The 27,276-nt window shown below is 40.8% G+C and overlaps 1 protein-coding gene across 1 annotated transcript; it reads left to right on the top strand.

Annotated features, from left to right (window-relative positions):
- Positions 1-24,411, top strand: ZMPSTE24 (zinc metallopeptidase STE24). The gene is made up of 10 exons (XM_026863348.1): positions 1-124; positions 571-717; positions 7,102-7,188; positions 7,843-7,959; positions 12,054-12,206; positions 16,156-16,297; positions 18,559-18,716; positions 20,127-20,231; positions 22,129-22,272; positions 22,577-24,411. The coding sequence occupies exons 2-10, from the start codon at positions 622-624 to the stop codon at positions 22,799-22,801; spliced, it is 1,227 nt and encodes a 408-aa protein (XP_026719149.1). The 5' UTR covers positions 1-124; positions 571-621; the 3' UTR covers positions 22,802-24,411.
- Positions 24,412-27,276: the final 2,865 nt, after the last annotated feature.

The raw sequence follows: 27,276 nt of genomic DNA, 5'->3' as shown, positions 1-27,276 counted from the left end.
AGGAGGAATGTATTTGGGAGTGACAAAGGGTGGGAACTTTCCCTTTGAGAAGAGAGAAATACACTGAAACGAGATAAGGCAGTGCATGGAATAAGGACTTTCAGCCTTTAAAAATTTTTGAGTGGTGAGTTCTCCGCAGAAAGTGAAACAGCCCCTCAGTTACTCAGTCACGTCATAGCTATGTTCTGTAGTGAAGTGGCATGGTTTGCATGGGAGGATCTGGTATTTAGTTTCAAGCTCTGCTTGGTCATTATTGTGCTACAGTAAGTCACATCCTGTGGAAAAATGAGTTTGTGTGATCTTTATACAGTGACTATATTGGAAATAAATGAATAAGAAGGCAACCCACTTTCTGGTTATAACATAATCATTATGCTTCAGTTTTATATTTGGAACTTGATAGAAAACAGAAATTTAAGAATATTTGTAATTTTGTGGGTTGGGTTTTGGTTGTGGGTTTTTTTAACTTTCTGTGGGGGTCCATGGGATCATGTTGTGTTATTTTTAAATCTTATTTATCTCCCTAAAAATATTGGAGGTAGACTTTAAGTTTCTTTCTCAATTTTTCAGAGACGGGTGTATAGAACAACAACACATGTACCACGGGAATTGGGACAGATCATGGATTCAGAAACATTTGAAAAATCTCGTCTGTATCAACTGGACAAAAGTACTTTCAGCTTTTGGTCAGGCCTGTATTCAGAGGTTGAGGGCACTGTAAGTACCTGAGCGGATCTAGCATTCATATGATACTTTTAATATGCTTAAAATGTGAAATACTTTGATTCTTAGTGATCCTGTGTGGCTGCACTGTTGGCAATCTGGTCTCTTACACTGAAATTTGGAAGGTCTGGGATTCTGTGTTTCTTGTTTGTGCCTGGATTGACTGTATAAAAAGGAGTAATTATTCAGAGAGCACATCATTTCTCTATGCAGTGCTGAGTCATACTGCACAACGGCAACGTATATTATATTCTTATGTTTTAGTGGCACAGCTGACCTATTATGGTTTCCCCTGCCAAATAATTAAGCGACATTATAATTATTTTAAATTGTTACAAATACAGACCTTTTTCTGTGTTTGGAGGGATGCAACTACTTTCATTTTTAGATAAAATATAAGTAGAAGGAAAAAAGCCTGTGAGAACAGGAAGAGTACCAGTGGGTAGTTCTTAAGTATAAGAACAATTATACTGGGGCAATAACGTTTGCATGTATCAAAAAACAGCCACTGAGTTAGAATTAGAGTATTTACACATGTGATACACAAACAGTTTTACCTTTTCTGCTGAAATGCACAGCTGGGTCAAAAATGAATCCTGGAATGCCTGGCATTGCAAAATATAATTACAGTATGGTCTACGACATGATGAATTTAAGGAAGCAAAAAGATCAGTTACAAAAGATAATGAAAGCAGTACTGTAAAAGAGTGTAAGTCATGTATCTGTATAGCTGTGATGTGAAACCATCATGTCAGAATTGTGACCCCTCTTAAACTCCCACGTTTCCTGATCCCTTCGTGCAGGCTAACCTGTACATTGTTTCATTACGTATGAACTTATAAAAATGTTGTTATACATGTGTCAGTACAGCCGTTGCATTCTTCTTGTTGGGCTTTTTGGTATGCTGAGTAGAACTCAAGACAATTTTTATGTGAATTTGAGAAGTTTCTGGTTTTGAGAAGTTTCATTTAATTTGAAAAATGAAGCTGTCCTCCAGTGGTGGATTAGTGGACAGAGTGAGATGGTGCCACATAGCAAGTGCGGCAAGTCAAAAGGTTCTGAGGCTTTATCTTGATTTCAGGAGTGCTATCCAAAATAGCTTCCCTTGTTGTTTTAAGGGAAATAGACACTATTGGAATGAGCCTCTTTTGCCACTGAATTTAGTGCCCTGCTAAACAAAGAGCCACATCAGAGTCTGTGCTTATCTTCACCCGCTATTGTTATGGTCCCCCACAACATTCTAGGGGCTAAATTGGAAAGATATGGGTATGACAGATAGACAGATGGATAATGAACTGGCTGGATGACGTGGAGACCAGTGGTGTCCTTCAGGGGTCAATGATTGGATTAATACTATTTAATATCTTCATCAACAACAGAGACAGTGGGACTGAGTCCACCCTTGGCAAGTTTGCAGGTGACACCAAGCTCAGTGGTGCAGTTGAGATGCAGGAGGGAAGGGATGCTGTTCAGGGTGATCTTGAGAGGCTGCAAACCTCTTGAAATTCAGCAAGGCCAAGTGCAAGATCCTGCACCCGGGTCAGGGCAATCCCCACTATCAGTACAGGCTGGAGGAGGAATGGATTGAGAGCAGCTCTGCAGAGGACGACTCAGGGGTACTGGTGGGCAAAAAAATTGGGTATGAGCTGGCAATGTGCACTCGCAGCCCAGAAAGCCAACCATATTCTGGGCTGCATCAAGAGAAGCATGGCCAGCAGGTTGAGGGAGAGGATTCTCCCCGTCTGCTCTCATGAGAGCACACCTGGAGTACTGTGTCTAGCTTTGGTGTCTCCAGTACAAGAAAGACATGGGCCTGTCAGAGCAGGTCCAGAGGAGGCCACAAAAATGGTCAGCATGGTGGAGCATCTGTCCTGTGAAGAAAAACTGAGAGAGTTGGGGTGGTTCAGAAGCTCTGGGGAGACCTTCTTGTGGCCTTTCAATACTTAAAGGAGTCTTATAAAAAAGGTGGAGAGAGACTGTTTGCCAAGGCCTGTAGCAACAGGACAAGGTGCAATGGTCTCAAACCAAAAGAGGGTAGGTTTAGATTGGACATAAGGAAGAAATTTTATACCATGAGGGGGGTGAGGCCCTGGCACAGGCTGCCCAGAGAAGCTGTGGCTGCCCCCTCCCTGGAAGGGTTCAGGGCCAGGTTGGACGGGGCTTTGGGCAACCTGGGCTAGTGGAAGGTGGCCCTGCTCATGGGAAGGGGGTTGGACCACATGATCTTTGAAAGTCCCTTCCCATCAGACCTTTCTGTACCAGTGTAGGAAAAGCACTGCCTTTACTTTATCTGTTCTGTCCCTGTTACTGTAATAACGGGTCCACAATGATTTTGGCAGCTGATGGATCTGTTAAAGGAGTTAGTGCATCCAGCTGTCTTCCACAACTGAGCCACAAAACCCTGGTGCTTCCTAAACAGCAGTCAAAACCAGTAGCTAAGTCATCTTAGGTTATGTGTTGTTCCACTGTTTATGATGGTGATAAACATCAGGGAAACAGTTGTGTCTCTAGCTGCTACTGCTGTTATCAAATTGATTGTGGTGCTCTGCTTTTTGTGTTGCAGTGACACTGATGAACAAAAGCCAAGTGAAAAAACATAGAATATGTGAGTTAAAGCTCCCAGCTAGATAGTTAATTGAGCATGAGCCTGAAAAAGCACGTCTCAGAGCAGTCAGCTGAGATATTATATCTATCACCAGTCATTTTAATCTTCTGAAGGAGAAGTTAGTGTCCCTACTTTGGCTTGATGGGTTCTGGTTTTGGGATTCTGTATCCCAGAACTTCTGGAATTTGGGATTGGGAGTGGGCTGTCCCAGGAGGGTTGCTGATGGGCCTGCAAGCTATTGGATGTCCCAGTTTTGCCTGCATTTGCAGATTTGCTACAGAGGTTGCAGAGCTTCATGGAAGCAAGGTAACGCTTGGAGGTGTAGTGGCTCCTACAGCTCATTTCTTCATTATGGCTCCATTAATATAAGTTTTGCTGAGCTAGAGCTAAATAATCTACAACCATATAGTTTCCCTGATACCCAGACACCACTGCAGAAGGGTTTCTTCATCAAGTTCTGTAGATCATTTTACATGACTTCTCTTGATGCTGGGCATTCGCTGGGCACTTCCTTCTTTGCAGAATTGCCGTGGACTCTGAAAGGCTGTCACTTGTATAGTTTTCTTAAAAAATTTTATGTTAAAGTCACAAAATTTGTGTTTGAACACTCAGGTCCCATTTGGAAGATGTAAGAGAAGTATATCATAGCCAGCTGTGAGATTTGGAAAAGGTCTCCACAGCTAGTCCTCTGCTGCCCTTGTGTTTAGAACTCCTGTCATTTAAAACTGTGTTCCTTGTTAACACACTTCTTATCTTCCCTTCTCCCTAGGAAAGCACACCCTCAGGTTTCTCTGATTATTTTGTTCCTGCAAAGGGAAAATTACACTTGAATGGAAATTCCAACCCCTACACCCATCCATTATCATTCCAGGACAAGAGGTTTTCTTGGAAAACTGAGAGTTGGAAAACATCCTTATGGTACCTTACTTTGGTGTGTTTTAAAGATCAGAAGAAAAATCTAGGTAATATCACTTTTCCAAACTGCACTAATTGGTCTAAAAAATTAGGCAATCTTGGAGGCATATAAAGCTGCTTCTGGTCAGTAATGTCAAGTACACACTGAAAAGCTTGGAACATAGTTGAGAGCTGAAATAGCAGCTAGAGCACTCGGAGTGATAAAGTAGCCATTACCTTTGGAGTAGTCCAAATGGTAGGGACAGAGAACTAGTGTGATTGCTTTTTGAGATAATAGCTTGTGAAACATTGAGAACTTCCAGCTGTGTACAGTGGATTTAACAGAGACACGGAGTATCCAGCTCACTCTAACCTTCTGGCTGCTGCTGCTGACACATCTAGACTTTATACGCATCTTCTTGGCTTTTGAGAACTTACTCTCAGTTGTACTGAATTTCTGCTGGCTTCACTTCAGACTTGAAGGAGAGCTTGTGTTTCCAAAAAACCCTGCTTGCTTCTTCCCTTACTGTGATCAACCTAAGAAAAAAAATGTCATAAATATACAAACCTTTTCCTGCATCCCCTTATGCTGTCATGGCTGCAGCATCTTTCATAATAGGGAAAATACTTCCAGTCTGAAGGCTGCAGCAGTGGGATTGTAACTAAGACCATTATTGCTCATAAGATTTCAGACAGCTTCTTCATACCTTCCTCATTCCTGAGTCCAATTGTATGAGGCTCAACAGGGCTCAGGGCCAGGTCCTGCTCTTGGGTCACAACAACCCCACACAACGCTACGGGCTTGGGGCAGAGTGGCTGGAAAACTGCCCAGAGGAAAAGGACCTGGGGGTGTTGGTCGGCAGCCGGCTGAATACGAGCCAGCAGTGAGCCCAGGTGGCCAAGGCGGCCAACAGCACCCTGGCTTGTGTCAGGAATAGTGTGGCCAGCAGGACTAGGGCAGGGATCGTCCCCTGTACTCGGCACTGTTGGGGCTGCACCTTGAATTCTCTGCTCAGTTTTGGGCCCCTCACTACAAGGCAGACATTGAGGTGCTGGAGCCTGTTCAGAGAAGAGCAACTGGTGAAGCTGGTGCAGGGTCTGGAGCACAGGTCTGATGGGGAGCAGCTGAGGGAACTGGGGAGGTTATTCTGGAGAAGAGGAGGCTGAGGGGAGACTGACCTTACTGTTCTCTGCAACTCCCTGAAAGGAGGTTGTAGTGAGGTGTGGGTCTGTCTCTTCTCCCAAGTAACAAGTGATAGGACAAGAGGAAATGGTCTCAAGTTGCACCAGGGGGGGGTTTAGGTTGGATATTAGGAAAAATTTCATCACTGAAACAGTTGTCAGGCACTGGAACAGGCTGCCCAGGGAGGTGGTTGAGTTACCACCCCTGGGGGTATTTCAAATATGTGTAGATGTGGCACTTGGGGACATGGTTTAGTGGTGGACTTGGCAATATTGGGTTAACGGTTGGACTTGATGATTTTAAGGGTCTCTTCCAACCTAAACAATTCTACGACTCTATTGTACAATCAAGCTGATACTCGCCCTGTTGTGTAGGGTACTTGCAGCTGCTTCTCTGTATATATGTGATGATGAGTTATTTCTCCTTTCCGTGATGTTGAGCTGTGTCTTTCTGTTTCCCAGAATCTGTCCTGAGATTATCAGATTACAGCAGAGGTAAAGTGAGGTGGCCTTTGTTCTCTGGGTTTGCCACTTCTGTAGAACATAAACTGCATCCTTTATTGGCTTTGGGAACTGCCTGAACTTGGAAGAGGCTGTTGTGGCCAACACTGATGAAACTGGATGACAGTTTTTCCACATTTTGCTTTTAGTAGGTAGAAGTATGATTCATTAACCTAGCAAGTTAATTGAAGGGGAGATGCTCTATTAGAATTACTAGTATGCTCTTTTTTAGCCATTAATTATGTGAGTTTCTTTTTAACTAGTAAGTTGTATCAACATCATGCTAATAGCTGTCTTGGTTCAGGGATTGGTACTTCTGGGAGTTCCAGCTCAGAAATTTACAGGTTACAAAGGAGAAGCAAATTTGCTTTGGTCCCTTCCATCTGGCTCTCAAAATGCACCCTAATAGTTATAACAGTAAGGCTTTTAAAAATAAGTAAGTAAAACCCTGGTACTGTCCCTACTGGAAGGCTGCCTACTTGAAAATGATTTTTATATAGTGATGTATCACTTGCTAAAAAAGTAAATGTGAAGCATTTGGAAGTCAAGCTGTTTAACAAACACTACCAGCCCCTTCCTTGAACTGCAGTTAGCACTTGCTTCAGTAGCTCTGCCTCAAGCGTTTGTTTCTTTGATGATGGGGTGTCCCGCTTAGTCCGCAGGTTCCTGTAGCAGGAGGCACTGAGCAGCAGACACAAGGAGGAAAGTGTGAAGCTTTCTTAAAATGGCTGAAGCAGCACTAACACTGAAAGTGAAATTACAGCCTTGTTCTGAATGCCTTTCTTCAGCAGGGAGTGCAGGCGAGACTGCCCCAATGCAGTTGAGTTGCTGCATCATGCATACTCCTCCTGGAGATGGTATATTATACAACCATAGGGCAAATGAGTTTTAAGGTCTTCTGAAAATACACCTTTTGTCTGAGTCAGTATAGGAGCAAAGTCTACAGTAAACAGGCTTGGAAACATTCTAGTATTTCCCAGAAAATAAAAACAAAACAACAAACAACCTTGACTAAAAATGAACCACTGCCAAATATTCCAGGCTTTCTTTTTGTACTGATCAAAGTGGGACAAAAATCCTAATCATAAAACTTTTCTCATTCATCCTTGAAAGGTCCTTACCATGCTCCAATTTTAGTAGAATAAGATAACAGTCTGTTTCATGTTGCCTCTGTGGTATGTGTTTTTGTTTTCAAGATGATTCTTCTCTCTGGAGGAATTCCTTTTCTCTGGAATCTATCTGGTCGTATCTCTGGTCGTGCTGGGTTTGGACCAGAATATGAGGTAAGCAGTCTTGAAATTTTAGTAAAAACAGTTGGTCCACTAACTGTACCAGTAGAATAATTTGTATTTTAAAGCTTGCATTTACTTAAAATGGGATTTAGCTAGAGTAAAAATAGTAAAAATAACAGCTATTTTCTGGTGAACACAATGATTGGGAGAGTTTGAGAGCTGATAACAGTATGTTACTTTTAAATTAGCTTACTAATGTTAAAACATACAGATTTTCATGTTAAAAACATACAAATCTCAAAGCTGATTGAGTCAAATGAGGATGTGGGTTGGATTTGGGGGGGCTTTTTGTTTGGTTGTGGATTTACTTATCCTAGATGTGATCTTTCTGCACAGCAGAAGAGCAAAAACTTTGAGGCTACTGTTTATGTTGTCTTTGTGCAGTGGATGAGGCATCTATCCAAATTCTTGTCCCAAATCCTTAGTTTTTATTTAAATCTCTTTCATCAGTATATTTTTGTCTTTAACATAGTAAGCTGTTCCAGTGATCAGTGATCTAATCATCACAAGCATGTCACTTCTGATAATTTATCTATCTTCATCTTCTAACCAGTTTCAGTTAAACCACTGACATAAAATCTATTTAAAATACCCAGAATATTAATGTTAGTAAATATCAGTTTGTTGTTTTGTTTTGTTTTTTAGATTGTACAGTCATTGGTATTTCTGCTGCTCGCAACGCTCTTCAGTGCAGTGACTGGTCTCCCGTGGAGTTTATATAACACATTTGTCATAGAAGAGAAACATGGCTTCAATCAGCAGGTATTGTAGATAGCACTTGTACTCACCTAGCATCGTCAGTAGGTTTGGTTGCTTAGATGGACGGGTATGTCCATATCTGTGCCAAATATTTTTGGTTTTGGGAATATTTCTACTCTCACTGCATAAAAATAAGAGCAGTGACTGTTTGTGACTGTTGCAGAAATACCTGTGCTGCTCCAAACTCTGAGCAAAGAGAAGTATATATTCTAACTGTGGAACAAAGAGCACTTCATGCGTCAGCTGTTCATTTTTGGATGGACTGTTCTTTGCCCTTCATATGCCCTTCATGGGAAGTCTGGATCACTGCCTTGGCAGGGGTAGTTCTGATTCATGGACACTGAACAAATGAAACAAACCTGAGAATTACTTTCCTCCTCATTTTTCTTTGCTTATTGATTTCTCTTGCTAAGTTAGAGAATTCAGCTCTTTCATTTGTACTTCTGTTAGGTACTCAACAGCAGCCCTGGCTTTCTTAATTTCTCCACCAACTTAGTTTAACCTGTTTCAGTATCAGTTTCTCAGGAGATCAGGTTTTTGTTCTGAGAGGAACCTCAATCTGGGACACATCATTAGCTGTTTCATTCCAGGGCATAAGACTTGTTTTCTGCTTTTGTACTTAGCTCGTGTTGTCTATGGTACTTTGGGTTCCAAGTCTACTAGGAAGTGGTTTTTTTATGGTAGAATGAAATTTAGGTAGGTGGCAGTTGTCAGATAAAGCTGTTTGGCTCATTTTAATAACAGTGGCAGTCCTCTGGTATTTGCCAGGTTCATCTTCCTGTTTCTATGGAGGCAGGACCTAAAGAAGTGGAATCAGTTTGTTTCTAAACTCAGTATATTCCTGGCAAATTGATAAATTGATATTTCTTACTCCTTTTTATAAAACAAGTAAGAAAATAAGTGAGAGAAAAAGCTCTGAATGCAGTGATCCAGCGTACAGCCTCTGTCAGTCATCTTTCAAACAGAAGTGTGTAGATCCTGACACATCCTGTATTATTTTGGTTCATGTCAATTATTTAGTGGCATACTGTTTTCTTTCCAGGGAAGCCCAGCTATGAAAATTCCCACTACACAGTTTTGCTTTGACATCTGTGCGTATTCCTGGAAACTGCAAAGCTTGTTTGGTTCTCTTCCCTCTCCCCACCCTGATGTTTGGATACTGTGCCAGTGGCGGCTCCAGCTCCAGTCTTTGGGAAGCAGATCTGAAGATTGTTCTAGTTAGTCATAAGCCTTGAGCTTGTGGCCAGCTCAGAACTCTTTTTATACTTCATCTAGCTCTCTAGTCTTACAAAAACCCCTTGTGCTTCTAAAAACATATGTGTAACTCCTAACAATCACTTTTTTCTCTCACCAGCAAGTAAATATTTATTGGAATGATGGCACACATGGCCATTCGTATCCTTTGTCCTGGAGATTCCCTCTCTTCTGCTGACTATACAGTCATCATACTGGCAAATTCCTTATCAGGGGAGGAAGGAATCATCCCATGTTTCCAGAGCATGAGTCAAGCAATCTTTTCTTTGGGGAAATATCTGTTTGTTGTATTTTGTTTGTTCTCTGACTGTCACTTCTGTTCTGCAGTCCTCAAAATTAGGGCTGGCAAAGTCTTAGTTCTTGCAGTGTGCTTATGCCCTAGCCCGGCCTATCCATCCTTTTGACATTCAGAATCCTTAAATATGCATCAAAAGCCAACTTTCAGTGTCTTCTCTCATGTCAATCCTGAGTAGTTGCATCAGGCCTGCACCTGATTGTCCCTTCTACCTTAGTGAGGAATAAGTTCCATCTTGGTGCCAGATCTGCAAGCCCTTTATGTCCAGGACACACAACTCCAAAGACTGTCGGTATTGAGACTTGTAAAGCACTAGAATTAGGGCAAACTAGCAGAGCAGCTGATGGATGGAGAGCTTGACTTGATAAGGCCCTACCTCTGCAAAAGCAACAGAGGGTCAAACACTGAACAGCTCAGGCTTCTTTTCAACTGTCTTGAGAGATTGCAGAATCCATGCGGTTTCTTTGTGTGCTTTAGGGAGGGTGAGGAGGATCCTGGGTATATCCTCTGAACATTTTCTCCTTGGCGCTGTGCTCTCTGGGTGCTTCACTGTTGTCAGTGTAAGCATTGTGCCTAGTCAAATGAGAAAAGTAAGGCCTGGCACTGACACCTGTCAGGGGTGTTAAGTGCTTGACTGAGCCACCTGCATGATGTCTCTAACAAGATTTTTTTCACTGCGGTGGTCCTCATGCCAAGAACTAAAGGCTGAGTCCAGATCCCATCCAGTTTGAGGTACCAAGTATTTGACAAATGCAGTCCAATCTCCATCTTTCATTTCAGACTGATGAGCTAGGTCCTTTCAGTGAATGAGCCAAATTCACACCTGGTACCAGCCCAGACTTTGGAATTCCCAGCAGTGATTCTCAAATGATCTTCAGGTACTCTATTCTAACATGGGAGTGACTTGCTGAAAATGAGGATTTCTCTTGAAGTCACATCTGCCTTAGAAAGCGGGAAAGAGGTGCGGCAAAGACGAAAGACACCATGCAGTTTTATAGCTCCTCCTAGAGTGTGGAGCTGGAAGTAAAGAAAGAGTTAAAATGAGAACTTGAACTAAATGGCTTGTAGCTGATGTGTTTCAGGAAGTCTAGTGGAAACAGCCCTGTCAGCAGTTTCTGTTCTTGTAGGTTAAATTAAGTGACTGTTGCTCTAGCTGTTTACTAAGCTAAAAAGTGAAAAAGCTATGTAATGGGCCTTTTGCTGGCTGAGCTATGAAAGTAATAAAGGAAGAAGATACTGTTTTGTATTTTGTTTTCTCTCTCTTTATTGTACCAGTTTAAAAGTCTTGATCAAATGGAAATGTTTTTTCCTTTGTCCAGGATGACCTACAGAGTCTTTCATGCTTCTCTGCACCATTTTCAGGAAAGGAGCCCTGCTTAGTGTGAATGAGAGCCACCAATCTTGCTTTTCTAGTTATACGACTGTTGGAAGTATTAAAGGCAGGCAAGGAACAGTGTCTTCTGGAGTGCTCTGTTTGTGTGGGCATGTGTTTATACAGTTGTGTTACTGCTGATACTAATGGTCGCTTAGCAGGAACGTATCACCAGAGCGCTCACTGTGTGATCGCAGTAAATATGGCTACATACAGAATAGCCTGAATTTGTGGGTTTATGTCTGATTTGTGTCTCCAATAGCCATAGAAGTCTGAGGTGTCTATCCAAATTCTTGCCCCAGATCCTTAGTTTTTATTTAAATTGTTTCACCAGGTTGTGTTTTTTTTTTCTTTACAGACAAGTTCCATATCTTTAACGTAGTATGGGCTTTTTGATACAACCTTGTTGGGAAGGATCTTTACATAATAACCCCCACACTTCTGTGCCTTGCAGATAGCTCTAACTACTGAAGTAACAATTCCAGAAAGAGCTGGTTGGGGGTCTAATCATGTTGCAGAGTCACTAGATCAGATTCATTGAGGTAGAGGTCTTTGAAATTACTGTTGCTTCTTTTAAAGTTATGCTAATTTTAAACCCGGAGACAGCTGCATCAGTGCATGTCAGTGAAAGCTTGTAGTAAGATGTCTTACTTATATCTAAAAATATTTAATAGCACTTCTGTATATTTCCAGTGAAGACAATCGGCTTAGTGGTTACTGAAGGTGAAGATGAGTGGGGGCAACTGTTCAAAGACAAAATATTTTACAGTAATCATGTTTCTTTAAGAGTTTCCTATTCTCTAAAAATCCCATCATGTCTAGAATATAGATTGGCAAAGGAATTAAGGGACAGATAATCTTAAATTTTTCTTTCCTCCTTTAATGAAGTACATATGTGTAACACAAAGCAAGGGTTTGAGTCAGATCTTACTAAGTAAGAGTGCGTCTGCGTGGGCATGGAGTCCATGTGGATGTAAAGAGCCACAGCTACCTGGAGAGCAGGTGAAAGAGTTTCTACCTTTTCTTAACTGACTCTTGATATCCTGATCATATTGGTCTTGCTGTTTTGCAATTTGTCTTACTTTGTTTCTGTGCATCCACTAAGGGATCAGTTCATTAACCATTGTGGCACATTATATTTATATTGAAAATATCACTGATATCCTTTCTTTACAGACGCTGGGATTTTTTTTTAAGGATGCTATCAAGAAGTTTATCGTGACTCAATGTATTTTGTTGCCAGTGACATCCCTTCTGCTTTACATTATTAAAATAGGGGGAGACTACTTCTTCATCTATGCCTGGCTCTTCACATTAGTTGTTTCCTTGGTGAGTATGACAGTATGTTTGGGTTTATTCCAAATGCTGGCTTGCTTACATGGCTGAGTGTGCTGAGGTTTAAAAACATAACTGAAAGGAAATGGTGAAAAACCTAAATCTTCTGGGAATTTTAGTGTCTACAAACATTAACAGTATGTCTTGCTCTCAGTGTACTTGCTCAGGAATTGTCTATATGGTTCATATTAATTGTCCACATTAATGTGATACCTTATATTTTATCTATTTAATACTGGAGTATCTTCATCACTTGAAAAATAAGAATTCAGAAAGCTTTAGAATAAATACTAGTAATACAGCAGTGGTGGTAGGTTTTCCTTTTTTCTTAAATCTAGAAAGGGCACAAAGACAATTGCCAGCAGTTTGGCAAGACAAGACAGAATGTGCTTTGGTCAGTAATGTTTCCATTGGGCTTTTCTTAAAGGTTATCAAACATCAATCCTCAGTTGTGTTGCTTTGTACTGAGACAAGCAGCAATTTTCCATTTCTGGTTCTGCTTATACAGCTGCTTTTATACACTGAACTGACACTTTTATACACTGAACTCACATTTTTGGGGCTTACGTTAAAAGGATCTTTTTGTATGCATCACAAGGATTTGATGTTTTCTATTGTTATAAGATCCAAAGTCTGTATTTTTTTTTCTATTTCAACATAGTGCTCTGCTGTGTTTTTGCTCAGTATGCTAATTGTTGTTCCCCCAAGGAAGAAATTGCAGAAGTACTGTGTATATATTAATTCATTTTTAGATTAAAAGAGCACTTTAACAAGTAAAAGAATTGTTACATTACAGTAATGTAATAAAGCCTGCCACATTAGCTTAACAATAAATTTGGGCCAATCAATTTTTAATTCTCGTGTCAAGTTCAGACTTTCTGGTTGAACTGAAGTACATCATCAAGAAAATTTTTAGGAATACCTGGGTATGAAATAATGATTGTTTTCTTTCATGACTTAAGTAAGGATTGCTTTTTATTTTTCTCTTTTCCTTTCCTTCTCCCCACTGCTCTTAGATTCAGACCACTTCTCATACTGGACTTTCAATTTGTCAGCTTCCTTGCTAAAGCACAGGCACTGGCTGGCCACATCTGTACAAAAATGTGATTGTAATGCCACATGGGAGGCCATTGCAATTAACACAGGAAGGTCTTATTTCCCTCTTATTTCCCAGTAGCTGCACTGACTTTCTCAGACATGGCAATGTAGAAGGAATTGTGGCTCAGTTTAAATCATGACGACAGAGTCTTTCCATGATCCTGTTTTTATGGGATACAGATCTCATATCTGAATTGTATTTTTTGCTTACTTGTATTTTTGTTTCACTGATGCCTTACATGTAACTGAAGTAACCTGTGTGGGTTAATGGATTTCTATATGGCCACTAATTCTGGCATATAGTTACCAGTGATGTGTTTCTGAATAGCTCAATTATAATAGTAGGGTAGCAGAAGTACTTCACTTAGGTGGTAAGTCTAGCTTACAGTTGCTACTTAGGGTTTTTTCAAGCTTTTTTTGTTTGTTGGCTTAATTATACAGTGTCTCCTGTTGTTTTGTTGTACTGGCTCCTGCTTTCTGTAGTCGAGGCATCCTTATGCTCTGACATCTTCCCTGTATTTGTCTCTGTATTCTTTATTGTATTGTATTTGGAACATCAAGTGTTAGGTCTCAAAAGTATCAGTTCATGTATATTGAAATGGCTGTTACAGAAAGATTTGTGCAGACTGATCAATACTTCTTAAAGAATTGTTCTTTTTCTTTCAAGCTTTCATCAGGAGTATACTCTTAAATCATAATTCAGCATTTGAGCTACTGCTCTGTCAACCTGAGTGAAACAGTCTATACTTAAAGTTATTCTTCTGTAGCCTTATTATTTGCAAAATTGGGGAGATATGTGATATCCAGTTAATATTTTAAGTCTTTAGTCTGAAAGGCTTTAAAGACTTGCTTTTTCATAGAAGGTTTAAGCTGCAATTTAAAAAAACCCGGTAGTTTCAGGATTGAAAGAAGATACAGGATTTTCTGAAATGGCCTGCCCTTATTTGTACACTGATAGTGGAAAATTTTTTCCTTAGCTTCCTTTATACCAGACATTGACTGCTTTTATTCTTGCCATCTTTTCTTTGAAATATATATTGTAAAAAAAGTTGTATAATACAATCTCATATGAGAATCTTTGAACATCCATTTTATAGTCTTTAGCAAGCAAGTTTAGTAGGAAGATGTAGGTGAGTAGTACCTGGCACTAAACTTCAAGGTGAGAACCAGAACATACTCAGGTGATGTTATACCACATTCCTTTCTCTGTCACTTTCCTATCATGAACTAGTAGTTCAGTTTTGCTTTGTCTCCCCCTCCAACTGAGCTGTCCATGTAGATTTTTCTTCCTGAGATCCTATAGATACTTTAGAAACTAATATAAAAAGGGTTGGCCTATCCTTTACATGGCGTCAGAGCTACAGACTTCTGTACTGAAAGATGATGTAGCAAGACCAAGTGGCTCTTCTTGTTTTGTGGGGTTTTTTTTCCTTCCCTCTCCTTTTTTTTTTTTTTTTTTTTTCTTCCCCTGAGGATTAAGTTCGTGCCCAAACAGTTGGTGCTTTTCAGACAATTGGCACTTTCAGGTGTCTTGCAACCTCATGATGTCACTGCAGCTTTTACAGGGTGTTGATCATGGGTTTGAGGCCTTATGTGTGGGTTTGAACAGTCTTTGACATGCAAAATAAACCTTAAGAGGTGTTAGATTTACCATTTAGAGTTTAGTTAAGGAAAAATTCCAGTTGTAATCACATTCTGTAACTCTGTAGCTATAGTTGCATCCTTCTACCAGTCTGTTATGCCTGCTAATATCAAGGGTTCACACAAAGAGTTAAAAACTTAGAATTAGTCCCCTCAGAAGTGTCTAGACTGAAACAGACAGCTGATTTCTGCTCTGTAAAATACGTCTTACACTTGCTGCAAAATATTTGAGAGGTTTAAACCCTTGTGTTAACAGTTACAGTAATGAAAATAACTTCTATTTTCTAGTGGTGTTTTATATTGATGCCCTCACTTGCTCTGACTTTGGAGAAGTCAGTTTCCCTAGTTTCAGATTTTATCAGACTGTTTCAACAGAACAGATACTTTCAAAAGTCAAGGTACTTGTTTTCAGTGGAAAAAAACCTGTCAAGTTAACTTTGAAGTTAATGTTGATGTCCATTTGCCTCATGTTCTGGTTCTTTTACACTAACCAGAATTTAAACTTTTCGTCAGTCCTTTTCTTTAAAGTAATCACTTTGTGAAGGTTCAGAGTATACAGGAAGCTTTCCTTCAGCTTTCATTCTCATAACAGTGTTATTCCAGTTCTGGCTTTCTTATCTGGGTTGTAGTGATTTTTGGGACACGGCTTTTAATCGTTGTGGACCAGAAGCATCAGGCAGTCCCTTAGCCCTGCATACAACTGTGTGAAGGGGAAGAAAATGGGGGACGTGACATTTCTTGTCTGTTTTAGACTGTGGCTATGCAAGTTTGCAGAAATTTGAAGAAGTGGGACTTATCTCCTGGTTCAGTCAGTCGTCTTCTCGTTATGAAACACCTCAGAGCTTTCCAGAACTGGTGAAGTGGGTGAAAGTGACAACCTGTCACTGATAAGACCCCTGCTGCTGCGGTTTGGTGAACTGTCAGAGCAAAAGCACAGTTTACACTAGTTCTGCTGAGGACTGTAGATGGTAGATTAATCTGCCTACACCCCCAGCTTGCTATTGAGTTGCTGACTGTCAACAAAGTAGTTGTCTTCATAGATGGGATGACCCATAGAGAGCTCTGGTGCAGATTACACTTCATACAGGGTTCTGCTTTATCAAGTGTTTTTTCTGAAATCGTGCTCTCTTTTTGTACTCATGCTCCACCTTTAGTACTAAACACATTTGTATGCCTTGTTTTTAATATCTGAATGTATTTGCAGGTGCTTGTTACAATCTATGCAGACTATATTGCACCTTTGTTTGATAAATTCATTCCACTTCCTGAGGGAGAGCTCAAGCAACAAATTGAAACAATGGCAAAGAGCATTGACTTCCCATTGACGAAGGTGTATGTTGTTGAAGGTGAGATTTTTCTTTTAATAAAAAGACTTTGTAACCGAATTTGTGGATTTTTAGCTTCAACTGTGGGTGCTGTAGTAGGGCAGTTGCTTATATTCCTCAGCTAGTGTAATACTTGTCAATGCCTGTACCACTTCCTTTTGCCTTGAGGTCAGAAAAGTGAAGCTGAATGTACAGCCTTAACTCAGCATCTTGTTGGAAACGTTGTCTTGGCTCTGTGGGATAGAAATACATAGCACAGTCAGAAATGGAAGCACCAATCAAGATCTCAATTTTAGAACTTTAAGCCAGAGGGAAAAGGTTTCTTTTTTTTTAATCTGTTCTAGTCTCAGTTTAGCACTGTCTCAAACTCCTCGTCCTCTTTTCTTAGGTGATGGAGTATAACATGGAGCATGCCAGCTGCCATGTCAGTTCCTCTCCACTTCTCTGTTCACAGAGCACCTTATTGTCATTTCCACTGTTACTCATTTTGCTCCCTTTTTGAACTTCATTTCAGGGACCTTCCCACATTTTCTTTTGGTTTCGTGCCCCACCTGTGAGGATCCAAGGTGTTTTTATTGCCTTGGTGAAAGAAAGCAGTATGAGATGGCATAAAGAGTTGAAATGGTAGAATATAGCTGTAAGAGAGGGTGAGGAAGGCTTTATCTAGCTGGAAGCTGTGGCTTTCAAAACATAGGGCTGGCCAGATCCAGCCAGTGCTCTGCCTCAGTGCAGCCAGGAACTACTACTATTGATATACTTGGGGCCCAAGAAACTCCTCTCTTTCCTAGCAAAGTTGAAGCTTTTCAAGCTTGAGAGTCAGTACAGAAGCTTGCCAAATACTTTTTTCCCATATGCATTGCTGGCTGTATCCTTGCTATTAACCTTGATGAAAGTTCTATGAGCCGGTTGTTGGTTCACTGGCACCTGTGTAGTGTGCTACTGCACTTGCTTCTTCAGGACTTCTGCATTTAGTGGCAGTGATCTGCAGTGGAGGGAGGCTGCCAAACCCCCGTTTTCTTTCCTGGCATCCTTAAGAGTGTTGAGCCATCACCATTCCCTTCTGACGTGGAGGACTGGATGTGTGAACATCTTTTTGCCAGTGTTTTTCTGCATTCTGTCCTGGCTCTTCCCACTGCAGAACTGATTTGTTAGTAACTTGTGCAACCAAGTCCTTTAATTTCAGGGTTCATCCTGTAACAGGCATATTACAAAGATTCCTTCTCTACCAATGCTTATTGAAGGATGAAGTTTTTTGATACGCAGATGAAAGGGAACGCTGCAACTCTGTGGCTGTTCAGATTCTTCACTGAGAGGGGAGTGGATACTGAGGCTTCATACTCTGACCAGCCTCTCCCTCTGCTGGTCTGTCTTGGTTTGGTGCTGAAGGTTGCTGTGAGCATACCATGGGTTGGGTTCCAAGGGAACAGTGGATATTTTGTGCCCTAAGGAGTTCATGAAGCTCATACATTTATAGTGAGAGTTGAAGGCAAACGCCTTCAACTTGAAATATCTTTCTTTTGTTACAAAAACTAGAGAAATCCACCTCTGCTCTCCCAGAGACATCTTCCAGTCCTGATACTGCAACAGCTTCTGTCCATTGGCAAAAATAGGCAAAGTTTTAACAGCTGCTTTTATCTAGACATATTTTTAATCAACTGAAACAGTCCGTGTTCCATGGAAGGAGATGAGTTTCTTGGCCCCAAGTATATTGATAGTGGAAACAGTCCATGATTCAATTGATTGAGATAAAAGTAGCAGTAAAAAATTGCCTATTTCAAACAAGAATAATTTTGAGGGACTGCCTGGTATCAGTAGTTCATCTCTTCATCATCTTCTTATCTGTTTCTAACATTGATCCTTATCTGTTTCACATCAGCTTTGCTGGGACATTAAAAGAATTCTAACCCCATTCATGACAGGTCCTTTGCCAGGAGGGCAGCACATGTTCTATGCAGAATGCTCTTTCCACTCTGAACCTGAATTCGCAGTAGAAATTGTTTTTCTTCTGTATATTAAATGTTCAGATAACTGCTCTTATGTTTTTAGTGATTACATGTTACAGATTGAAAAAATTTTGTATTGGAGTCAGTAAATGAGATCATCATTACTTAGACCATTTTAAAATATGCTTCAGTCTGCAAACTCATTTGCTTGAGTTTGTCTACCATTCATTTGGGGACTTTGAGAATTCCTTTGGAAGGATCTGCTCTGTGTAATTGGATAGTCTTCAGTGCATGGGATTATTCAAATCATGGTCTTCTACTGTAAATTTTCCCCATCAGGTTCTAAGCGTTCTTCTCATAGCAATGCTTATTTCTATGGATTCTTCAAGAATAAGCGGATAGTACTCTTTGACACCCTCCTGGAAGATTATTCTGCATTGAACAAAGAGCCAGCAGAAGAAGATGGTGAGAATGAAGAGACAAAATCTAAACCCAAAGTGAGTTCATCTTTGGTTTTCATCATATTTACATTAATTTCTTGGTGAGATATTCCCTTGTGTTTTCTGAAAGTTGTTTAAAGGTCCTGACTGAGATGCTAAAACCCCAAACTTAATGATTTCAGCACAGAAGTATCCCTGAGCTGCTAATTGGAATTTCTGGTGCTGTGCTAGTGGTGCAGATAGCACCAAAAAGACTGTAGGAATCCACAGGGGCTTTAGGAAAACATTGGTTCCCTGCATGTAAAACATAAGTCTTCCTTGTAGTTGTTTGAATAAGGGATCTGTTTAGGGTTTTAGCTTGTTCCTTCTCTTGGGATTGCCACACTGAAGCTTCCCTTTGAAAGAAATGTTTTGACTATCAGTGTGTCATTTGTCTGCCTTTTACTACATGCAAGAATTTTGGTGCAAGAGGCATGCAGGTGCACACACAGGTACAGATTCCACATGTGCATCCTCCTCCACCCTGGTCAGGAACAGGATGATGGTCTTTCATTGTTCTTTTCATTGATATGGAGAGTTTGCCAATGGCTTTCTGCTCTTGGATTCAGGAGAGTGTAAGTTTGGTTAAAACTGATGGAATACTTTCTGAAGCGCCTGAAGGAGTAATTCTGAGAAAAAAAAGACTTGCCTCCTGCAGCCTAGGGTTAGGCCAGTGTATAGATTGTTATTCAGTCCACTTTCTGTTTCTTGTAACCATGTTGGTGGTGGAATTCTTTTCATCCATGGCTGGTGGGTGGGTGATGAGGGGATTTGGGGCTCACCTGCTCTAGTCATAGTGAGAATCATTTATTCCATTTCAAGAGGTTCATCAACTATGTTCTCAGTACACTCAGTACCTTTGAATGTGCAGCTGGCCATCCTTCCTAAAAATAGCTTTAAGGCTGTCATAGCTTTTGTTGTGGAGGACAGGGATGTTGTCATTAGTTTTTAAAGGAGCAGTAGTGCCTTGAGAGGAAGGCTACATGCTGAGTGTTGAAAGAAGTAGGGAGAGGACTTTGCTCTCAATTCTCCACTGAAAGCCTGTGGCTCTGAATGTCTGCTTCCATTGTAGTGACTTTTCTTGAATAAAGAAACAAGATTAGATCCAGGGATGGTAGGAGAGAGTTTGGAAGGCAAATCTTCCAGTGTTCTTCCAGTTTTGCATGGGCATGTCTGCATACATAGAAATAAGAGAACACCATCTCATGATAGAAAGCTTGTTGAACTTAAGAGTTTGTGGGTTATTTTGTTAGTATCTTTTTGAAAAAGGCTTAATAAGAAATTATATGTGTGTAGCTGCTGGTAGAAGGGAACGGCCTGATCTAGGGACAGTTAAGTACCCTAAGGAAAAACAAACTAAGTAAGAAATGTTATGTTGTGTTGTGGTCAGTCATACCTGATACTACTTCTGCTTTGTTATTCCCTCAGAATAAGAAACAAGGATGTAAAAATGAAGAAGTTCTGGCTGTACTTGGTCATGAATTGGGTCACTGGAAACTAGGGCACACTGTCAAAAATATCATCATCAGCCAGGTAAGTTATGAGAAACTGGTGTTTTCCTTGACCATTCTGTAATTACTACTGTTTCTAAATGCCTGCTTCCAGACTTGTAAGTGTAAATTCTCACAATATGCTCTGTGACAGAAAGTTGGTTTGATTTTTTTCTTTGGTATATATACAGTGAACACACACTAGTGCATTCTGTCCCCTCCTTGCTCTATCTTTTTGGTAGAGAGTGTGTGTGCTGCTATTTTAATTCATCTCAGCAGCCTTGTGAAGTTGGGACATATTTTTCTTGCTCTATAACACTTCTTCCTTGTCTGAATCTCAGGGCCTTCTCCGAAGGTCCCTGCCTGTGTTAGGGATAGGACTGGATGTATCCTGTGTCCTGGCCTGCACTGGTTTAGGTGTTTGTCTCCGAGAAAGCTGTGTCTGGGCTTTTCCATCAGTCTTGTTCCTTGGAAAGCTGAGGAGGAGTGTGACTAAGCATTATGAAATCTGTCACAGGAGGGCATTCTTACTTATTTAGATTGTATTCTCTTCACTTGTGCACTGGTAAATGTTGTGCCATTCTTGGTACATGCCCAAACAGGGGTGAACATTGAAGCAATCCCTAAAGATTGCCCAACCTCGCCTTTGAAGAAAAGGATCTGGTGTGTTTACTCATGCATGTGCCTCTGCGTATTGCATAGTACAAGGAAATTCTCCCCCCCAACCTCTCACTTCAAATTCTTTTATTTGCAAGGCACAACTATGTGCCTTCTGTTAAATTACTGTCAGCAGTCTACTGTATGCTTTGGTGTAGATCTGTCTTGTTCCCTGGGTATTGCTCATGTTTCTCTTCTCAAAGTTCCCAGCCCTTTTTTTGTTTCTTTGTTTCTCTTAGCTGCCCTCCTATGCACCATCTGTAACTCTATCACGTCTTTCTTGAAATGTGTGCACCATTCCAGGAATGCTGTTCTGTTCTTTTTTTAAGGCTATTCACAAGCTTTTCAGGCTGTAAACATCACTGTCAAGCTCCTCTTTAAGAAAATCTCTCTTCCCATTTCCACATTGGCTTTTTCTTACCTATGCAACGGAACACTTCAGGTTGCTCCTTCTCACTTTCTGCTTTAAGGAAGTTACTTTCCAACTTCTGACATCAGTGTTGATCCTTACTAACTAGCAAGTATCGTGATGCTTTTGCCACTCTGCTAACTCAAGTAACTTTTGTCTTTGGGTCTGCTTTCTAGATACTATTATTTTGCTGCAATAGGTAGGTTTTATCTTCACTTCCAGAAATTTTCACAAATTTTCTGCAGTGCCTTCTACTTTTTCTCTTGTTTGTTTGCTGTCACAGCCATCCATCTTTTTTGTCTTGTGTGTTTCAATAACAAACAATAATCAGGCACCTTCCACATTACTCTAAAAAGACCAAACCGCCACTTGAATAGGTTGAAAATTTACTAATCGCCTTCTATAGAAAACTTGGCAAGGCACGGTCCTGCCTCTTGCCTCTGAAAAGCCAGGCAAGCACAGCTCTTGTACCCAGCCATGCATGGCTTAGATGGGAACAGATTGTTTCCAGAAATGGAAGTATGACACAGCACAACATATTTTGTTTGGTTTTAAACTTTTTTGAACCTATACTTAATTCTAAGGACATGAATTCTACCCTGTACTCCCTTTTCCCTTGTCTTTTTGCTGTTTCATCTTCCTTCACTACTTAGACCTTTTCATTCGCTCACTGACAGAAAATAGTGTTTCTTTACTGGTTGCATTTACAGAGAGTGGATAAAGGCCAGCTGTTTGTTCCTTTTTGTATATTAGTTCTAAAGTAATGTATTTGGGGGGTTTTGGTGGCATTTCTATGCAAATCTGTAATGTGAATAAGCCATGTTTTAGACCTAGACAAAAAAACTCAATCACAAATGTTGTTTCCTTTCTCTAGATGAATTCCTTCCTCTGCTTCTTCTTGTTTGCTGTGTTAATTGGTCGAAAAGAACTCTTTGCTGCATTTGGTTTCTATGACACCCAGCCTACCCTGATAGGCTTGATGATTATTTTCCAGTTCATATTTTCACCTTACAATGAGGTAAATTTCTTTCAAGACATAGATGCTGAAGTATCACCCTATTTAAATGATGATTTTATCTTGACTGGGGGGAAAGTTTCTAGGGGCTCTACTTGGTATCTCATTTTAATAAATAGACTTAGTGCTCTATGTTGGGCAAGACTCCCAGTTTCAGGTGTGGCCTGGATAAACCTTAGTGAGATCATTCTACAGGTACAGTGATGCGTGGATGTGGGAAGGTAGATACAATAGTATTTACTGATGCTGTAAGGAACTTGCAAAGAGCTGAATTTTAAAATAATTTTTAATACATTTCTCTCCACAGGTTCTCTCATTTTGTTTGACTGTATTAAGCCGACGATTTGAGTTTCAAGCAGATGCATTTGCCAAGGAACTTGGGAAGGCTAAAGACCTATATTCTGCTTTGATCAAGCTAAACAAAGATAATTTAGGATTCCCTGTTTCTGACTGGATATTTTCAATGTGGCATTACTCCCATCCACCCCTTTTAGAAAGACTTCAGGCCTTGAAAGATGCAAAGCAAGAGTGACAGGAATCATTGCTGGTTCAGAGACAGTGCTTCCATCTCAGAAGCAAAGTTCAGAGCTGCTTTTTAATTTCTTTTTAAAAATGGAGAATGCCAATTAAGTTAAATGTTAACAGCACCACAGATCTGAGAATCCTGAAACAGATATTAAATTATAAATTACTTTTTTAAACAGAAATAAAACTGTGGAACTTAATTTAGAAAAAGTACTGGGTGAAGACCTTCCCCCACCACTGGCTTTTATCTCCATATCATAGTATAGACTTGTAAAGGGAGGAAGACAAAATTACAGACTTCAAAGCACCTATTTCTTCAGTTTGTGTATGCCTTGAACATTGCTTTTGATCCTTTTCCCATTCTCAGCATTCTGTGAACCTTCCCAGTCTCAACCCTCTTCACAATGAAGAGAGTTTGAGCAACTTGATTTCCTGTATATTAATACTTGTACTCACCAGGCACTGTTTTGTATTTTAAAAAGCTGAATGCAAGTACAGGCCTTTCTCCTGGAGTCATGTCTGTCATAATTAAAAATGTTACTTAATAAAACCTCCTCTCTCTGAAGTGTGGGAAGAAGGATGAATTACAACTGAGGAAATGTACTACGTCTTCCTTGAAAATGAGCATTTGTCAGTAGTAGCATTGTAGTGATATTGGGCGCCTCTTCCACTGTGCTGCTGGGCGTGTGGAAGGATGTTATGGAGAATCAGGACAGGACTCACATATTAGCAAGTTGCTACGTATCTGTTCTTCTCCCTTTTGCCTGTGAGCAGAATGGTTAACAGCTTTTCCACACCTCAGTTGCTCCATTTCTGTTGTCCTTTGGCTAAATTTTTTTGTGTGTATGGAAGTGTCCAGTTGCTCAGACAGTGTTTCAGAGCCAACCTTTCATTCTGAGGGGGTTTGTCCTCCACTCCATGGAGAGTTTTCCATTAATATGAATCCAGCTGAAATAGCAGTGCTGGAATACTTAGAAAATATTCCTCGTTGTTCTGATATAAATAGTCCAAGACACAGTTTGTTCATATAGGTTAGTGAAGGACAAAGTGAATAATGGCAGAAATGGCTTCTGCACTGATTATCTCAGATGCTTCTGATTAAAGGTAGAATTAAATTTACTTTTGTTGAAATAAAGGTAAAATTTAAATATAAGTTTGTACGTGCCGTACAAACGTTCTGGACCAGACTAAATGCACATACTTCATTGAGTACTTAATTTAAAAACCAGATTTTATATCTGCAATAAATTAAAAAGCTCTGTACAAAAAGAAAAAAATGAAAGTAAATTCTCATTGTTTCAAATGTCAGAGCATTCTCAGAGACTTTAATTTTAGCTTACATTTCTGATTATGGGGAACAATGCCTTATGAGATAATGTCTCAGGTGCAACAAGATATGTTGCTGGAAGCCCTTTGTATGCCTTATTCTAATTGTGTTTATACTCTAGTGAATACGAAGCTATACTGTAGATATGGACTTAGGAGAGAGTTTTACAAAATGGGGAGCCTGTATTTGTCATGGTAACTGCATTTAATAAATGGCCCTTAAAAATAAAAGGATTAACTTGAATCTGTCAATTCAGTGGAGTAAATAAATGTGTCAAGTTTTGAGTTTGAGATGTTGGTTGGTGTAAAACTATGGAAAACATGTTAAATGTGCTCTGAGAAAAACATTTGTCTCACCCATTAGGTAAAACTCAAATTAATTTTGTGGCTATTTCAGAAATTTGGCTAAACACGAACAAAAGGAGAATAAAGTGAGATAATGAAGTATATGCCAGTTCCTATGGAACCATGAAATACTTAGGCTTACAGGTGAAGATAGTGGTGTTACGGCAATTGCCTGTTGCTTCCTTTTCTTCCCTGTCACTGTTTGGAGCTGATCTCTGCAGTTCTCCCAGATGGATTTCATCATCTAACTCCTCTGAACAAGAGTCCAGAGTAGGTTCCAGTCAGCTCCAGTCACTTCTCATCACTGGTATTGTCAGTGTGTGCTGTGCAGACCTCTGGAATGCACCAGCTACATTTTGCAGACCTTTACAGCCTCTGGTTGCTTCCTCTGTTCCTGAGAACGGTCAAAATCACTGTGCAGCTGCTGCCTTCCCATGTATCTGAATCCTCCTACAGTCCTACAGTGTCCACAAATACAAACCAGCTTGATAACAAGTTACATCTAGTAGAATCAGCCACACATCCCTTCTGATTAATGACCAGTTTTGAGGTGAGAGGCAAGAAAATTAGCAAGAGTGGGCTTTTGTTTTGTTACCTTTAGCTAATGATGTTCAAATATTCAATGCAAGGGAACCCAGAGCAAAACATGTGACTGTACAGTCCACACGGGCATCCATGGGGCTGGTGGGCACCTATCAGCAGTGTCCTGCCCAACAGCTGAGAGCTCCAGCTTCCCGCTCCCTGACTCACCAGGTTTTTTTGGTGCTGTAAGTAGAAGCTTGAGAGAGGACAGGCGAGGAAAAGCCCTGGACCTTGGAAGGAGACAGCAGTAGTAGTAAAATGGGAATGATTTATGGAAATTCAGCAGTCTTGGCACATTTCAGGGCACTCTGTGAGTCGGGTGTGCACTCCAGACTGCTCTGGCCACAAAACTCATTTGGCCACCAACAGGTCCTGCCGCTTTGGATTAAATGTGTAGGCAGGGAGACTGTGGAAGAGATTCGGGCATAGGTCTGTCTGTCTGATGGCACGGAAGTGAGCTGATGGGCCTTGTTTTAGCTTCCTAAAGTCATCTAAATGGGGACCTGGGGATGCCTGCATATGGTGATGGGCTCTGCCAGCGGCTCCCCTGGAACACGCCTGAGGAGAATTTGTGAACTCAAGGCAACCATTATGTGTAGAAACAGTGTGGGCTGGGGCAGGCAGGCACCGCCTCCAGGCAGCCTAAGACATGGCTCTTGTGGCCTCCATCTTTGGGAGCCCTGGCACCATCCCAGGAGAGGCAGGTTGGAGGTGATCTTATTACCAAAAACGGCACAAAGAATTTATCGACACTAGTGTGATGTAGATGAGCAGACACTCCTTTATTAGCAGTGCTGGGTGTGTAGGGGAGTCGTCTAACCAACAACTCACACCTAATTAGTATAACATGCTGATTATATAGGATACAATAATAGATATTAATCAAGTGCTCATACATAACCCTGTTAATTCCCATAACTCGTTTTCATACCCACGCCTCTGGCTGGTCATGCATGCTGGAGTCCTGAAATGAGTCTGGGGCTGCTTTTGTGACCACCAGAGACTGTGACTCCTCAGAAAAGGCCCTTCAGTGTTCCTGACTCAGGACTTTGGCTCACATTGCAACTTTAACATGCTTCGGGACTCTTGTACAATATAGCCCCAAGTCTATAACACAATAAATCACTTTTATTCAATCACAACATAATTATCTAACTAATGGCCTTGGTCTGGGGCTTTACAAAGGACCTCATAGCAGCAGAACTGATTACATGGGTACACAATATTTCCATGTTTACTTAAAACGATATACAATTATTCTCTACGTTTTATAAAATTTATATTCTTATAAAATTTGGTTAGTTATGATAAACTCCCAAATCAAATCAATAACAAATCACTGACAATCGGTAACAATCTCACAGCCGGTGTGCCTCTTCGGCGGGCGCCCTCCCTCCTCCCGCGGCGGGGGCTCCTCTTCCTGCTCCTTCTCCATCCTGCCCGTCCCGAAGCTGAAATGGCCGTTAGGACCTCTGTTGCAGTCTAGCTGTGGCATGGAATGTCTTGCTCTTTCTTGTTTGACGTTATAGCTGGACTTTGCGTATAGGAGCTGTTGGGTAGGTCAGTCTGGTGCATCTTTTAAACTGAAAGAGGGTGGATTAGATAAGGAACAAATTTTTTACCATGAGGATGGGGAGGCCCTGGCACAGGCTGCCCAGAGAAGCTGTGGCTGCCCCCTCTCTGGGAGGATTCAAGGCCAGGTTGTACAGGGCTTTGGGCAACCTGGGCTAGTGGAAGGTGTCCCTGCCCGGGGCTGGAACCAGATGATCTTTAACAGCCCCTTCCAACCCAAACCATTCTGTGCTTCTGTGATCTTCAGAGGCAGTATAGCTGGGGTTTACCTGCTTTATAGTGGTCTGTTAACAAGTGGGAATTAGCATGCTACCTGTGGGTTGTTTTACAGTGATGTTTCTCTGCATTGACAATACCCATTTGCTAGGGGCATTAATCACTTTTAACACAGTATATTGCCATGATCAATTCAGGCTAGCACAAGGTCACCTTACTGCAAAATGTTCGTGGTGTGAACTCAGTTGGGGAGGGTATCCAGATTAAAAATAAATTTGGGAAAAAGTTTTTTCATTTTTCATTGGACTTGATTGTTCTCTCGAAGTTGTGCAAGCTCAAAGAGGGTGGGAAACTTCGGAAGGCCTTAGTACAGAACTAGTCTGTGTTGGTTTCAAATACCTGTAATACTGTACTTATGATGCTGCGGGATCACTGTAACTT

Source organism: Athene cunicularia, assembly GCF_003259725.1.
Source record: "Athene cunicularia isolate RWA chromosome 23 unlocalized genomic scaffold, athCun1 chr23_part1, whole genome shotgun sequence".
NCBI lineage: Eukaryota > Metazoa > Chordata > Aves > Strigiformes > Strigidae > Athene > Athene cunicularia.
Note: the sequence above shows the minus strand (reverse complement) of the source record. Positions and strands in the feature narration are given on the sequence as shown.

Bases quoted from the DNA above. Each gene is read 5' to 3' on its own strand.
- ZMPSTE24 (XM_026863348.1), top strand. From the start codon at position 622: ATGGATTCAGAAACATTTGAAAAATCTCGTCTGTATCAACTGGACAAA. The intron at 7,189-7,842 runs GTAAGCAGTCTT...TTTGTTTTTTAG, and splicing joins GGTTTGGACCAGAATATGAG to ATTGTACAGTCATTGGTATT. The intron at 7,960-12,053 runs GTATTGTAGATA...CTTTCTTTACAG, and splicing joins AACATGGCTTCAATCAGCAG to ACGCTGGGATTTTTTTTTAA.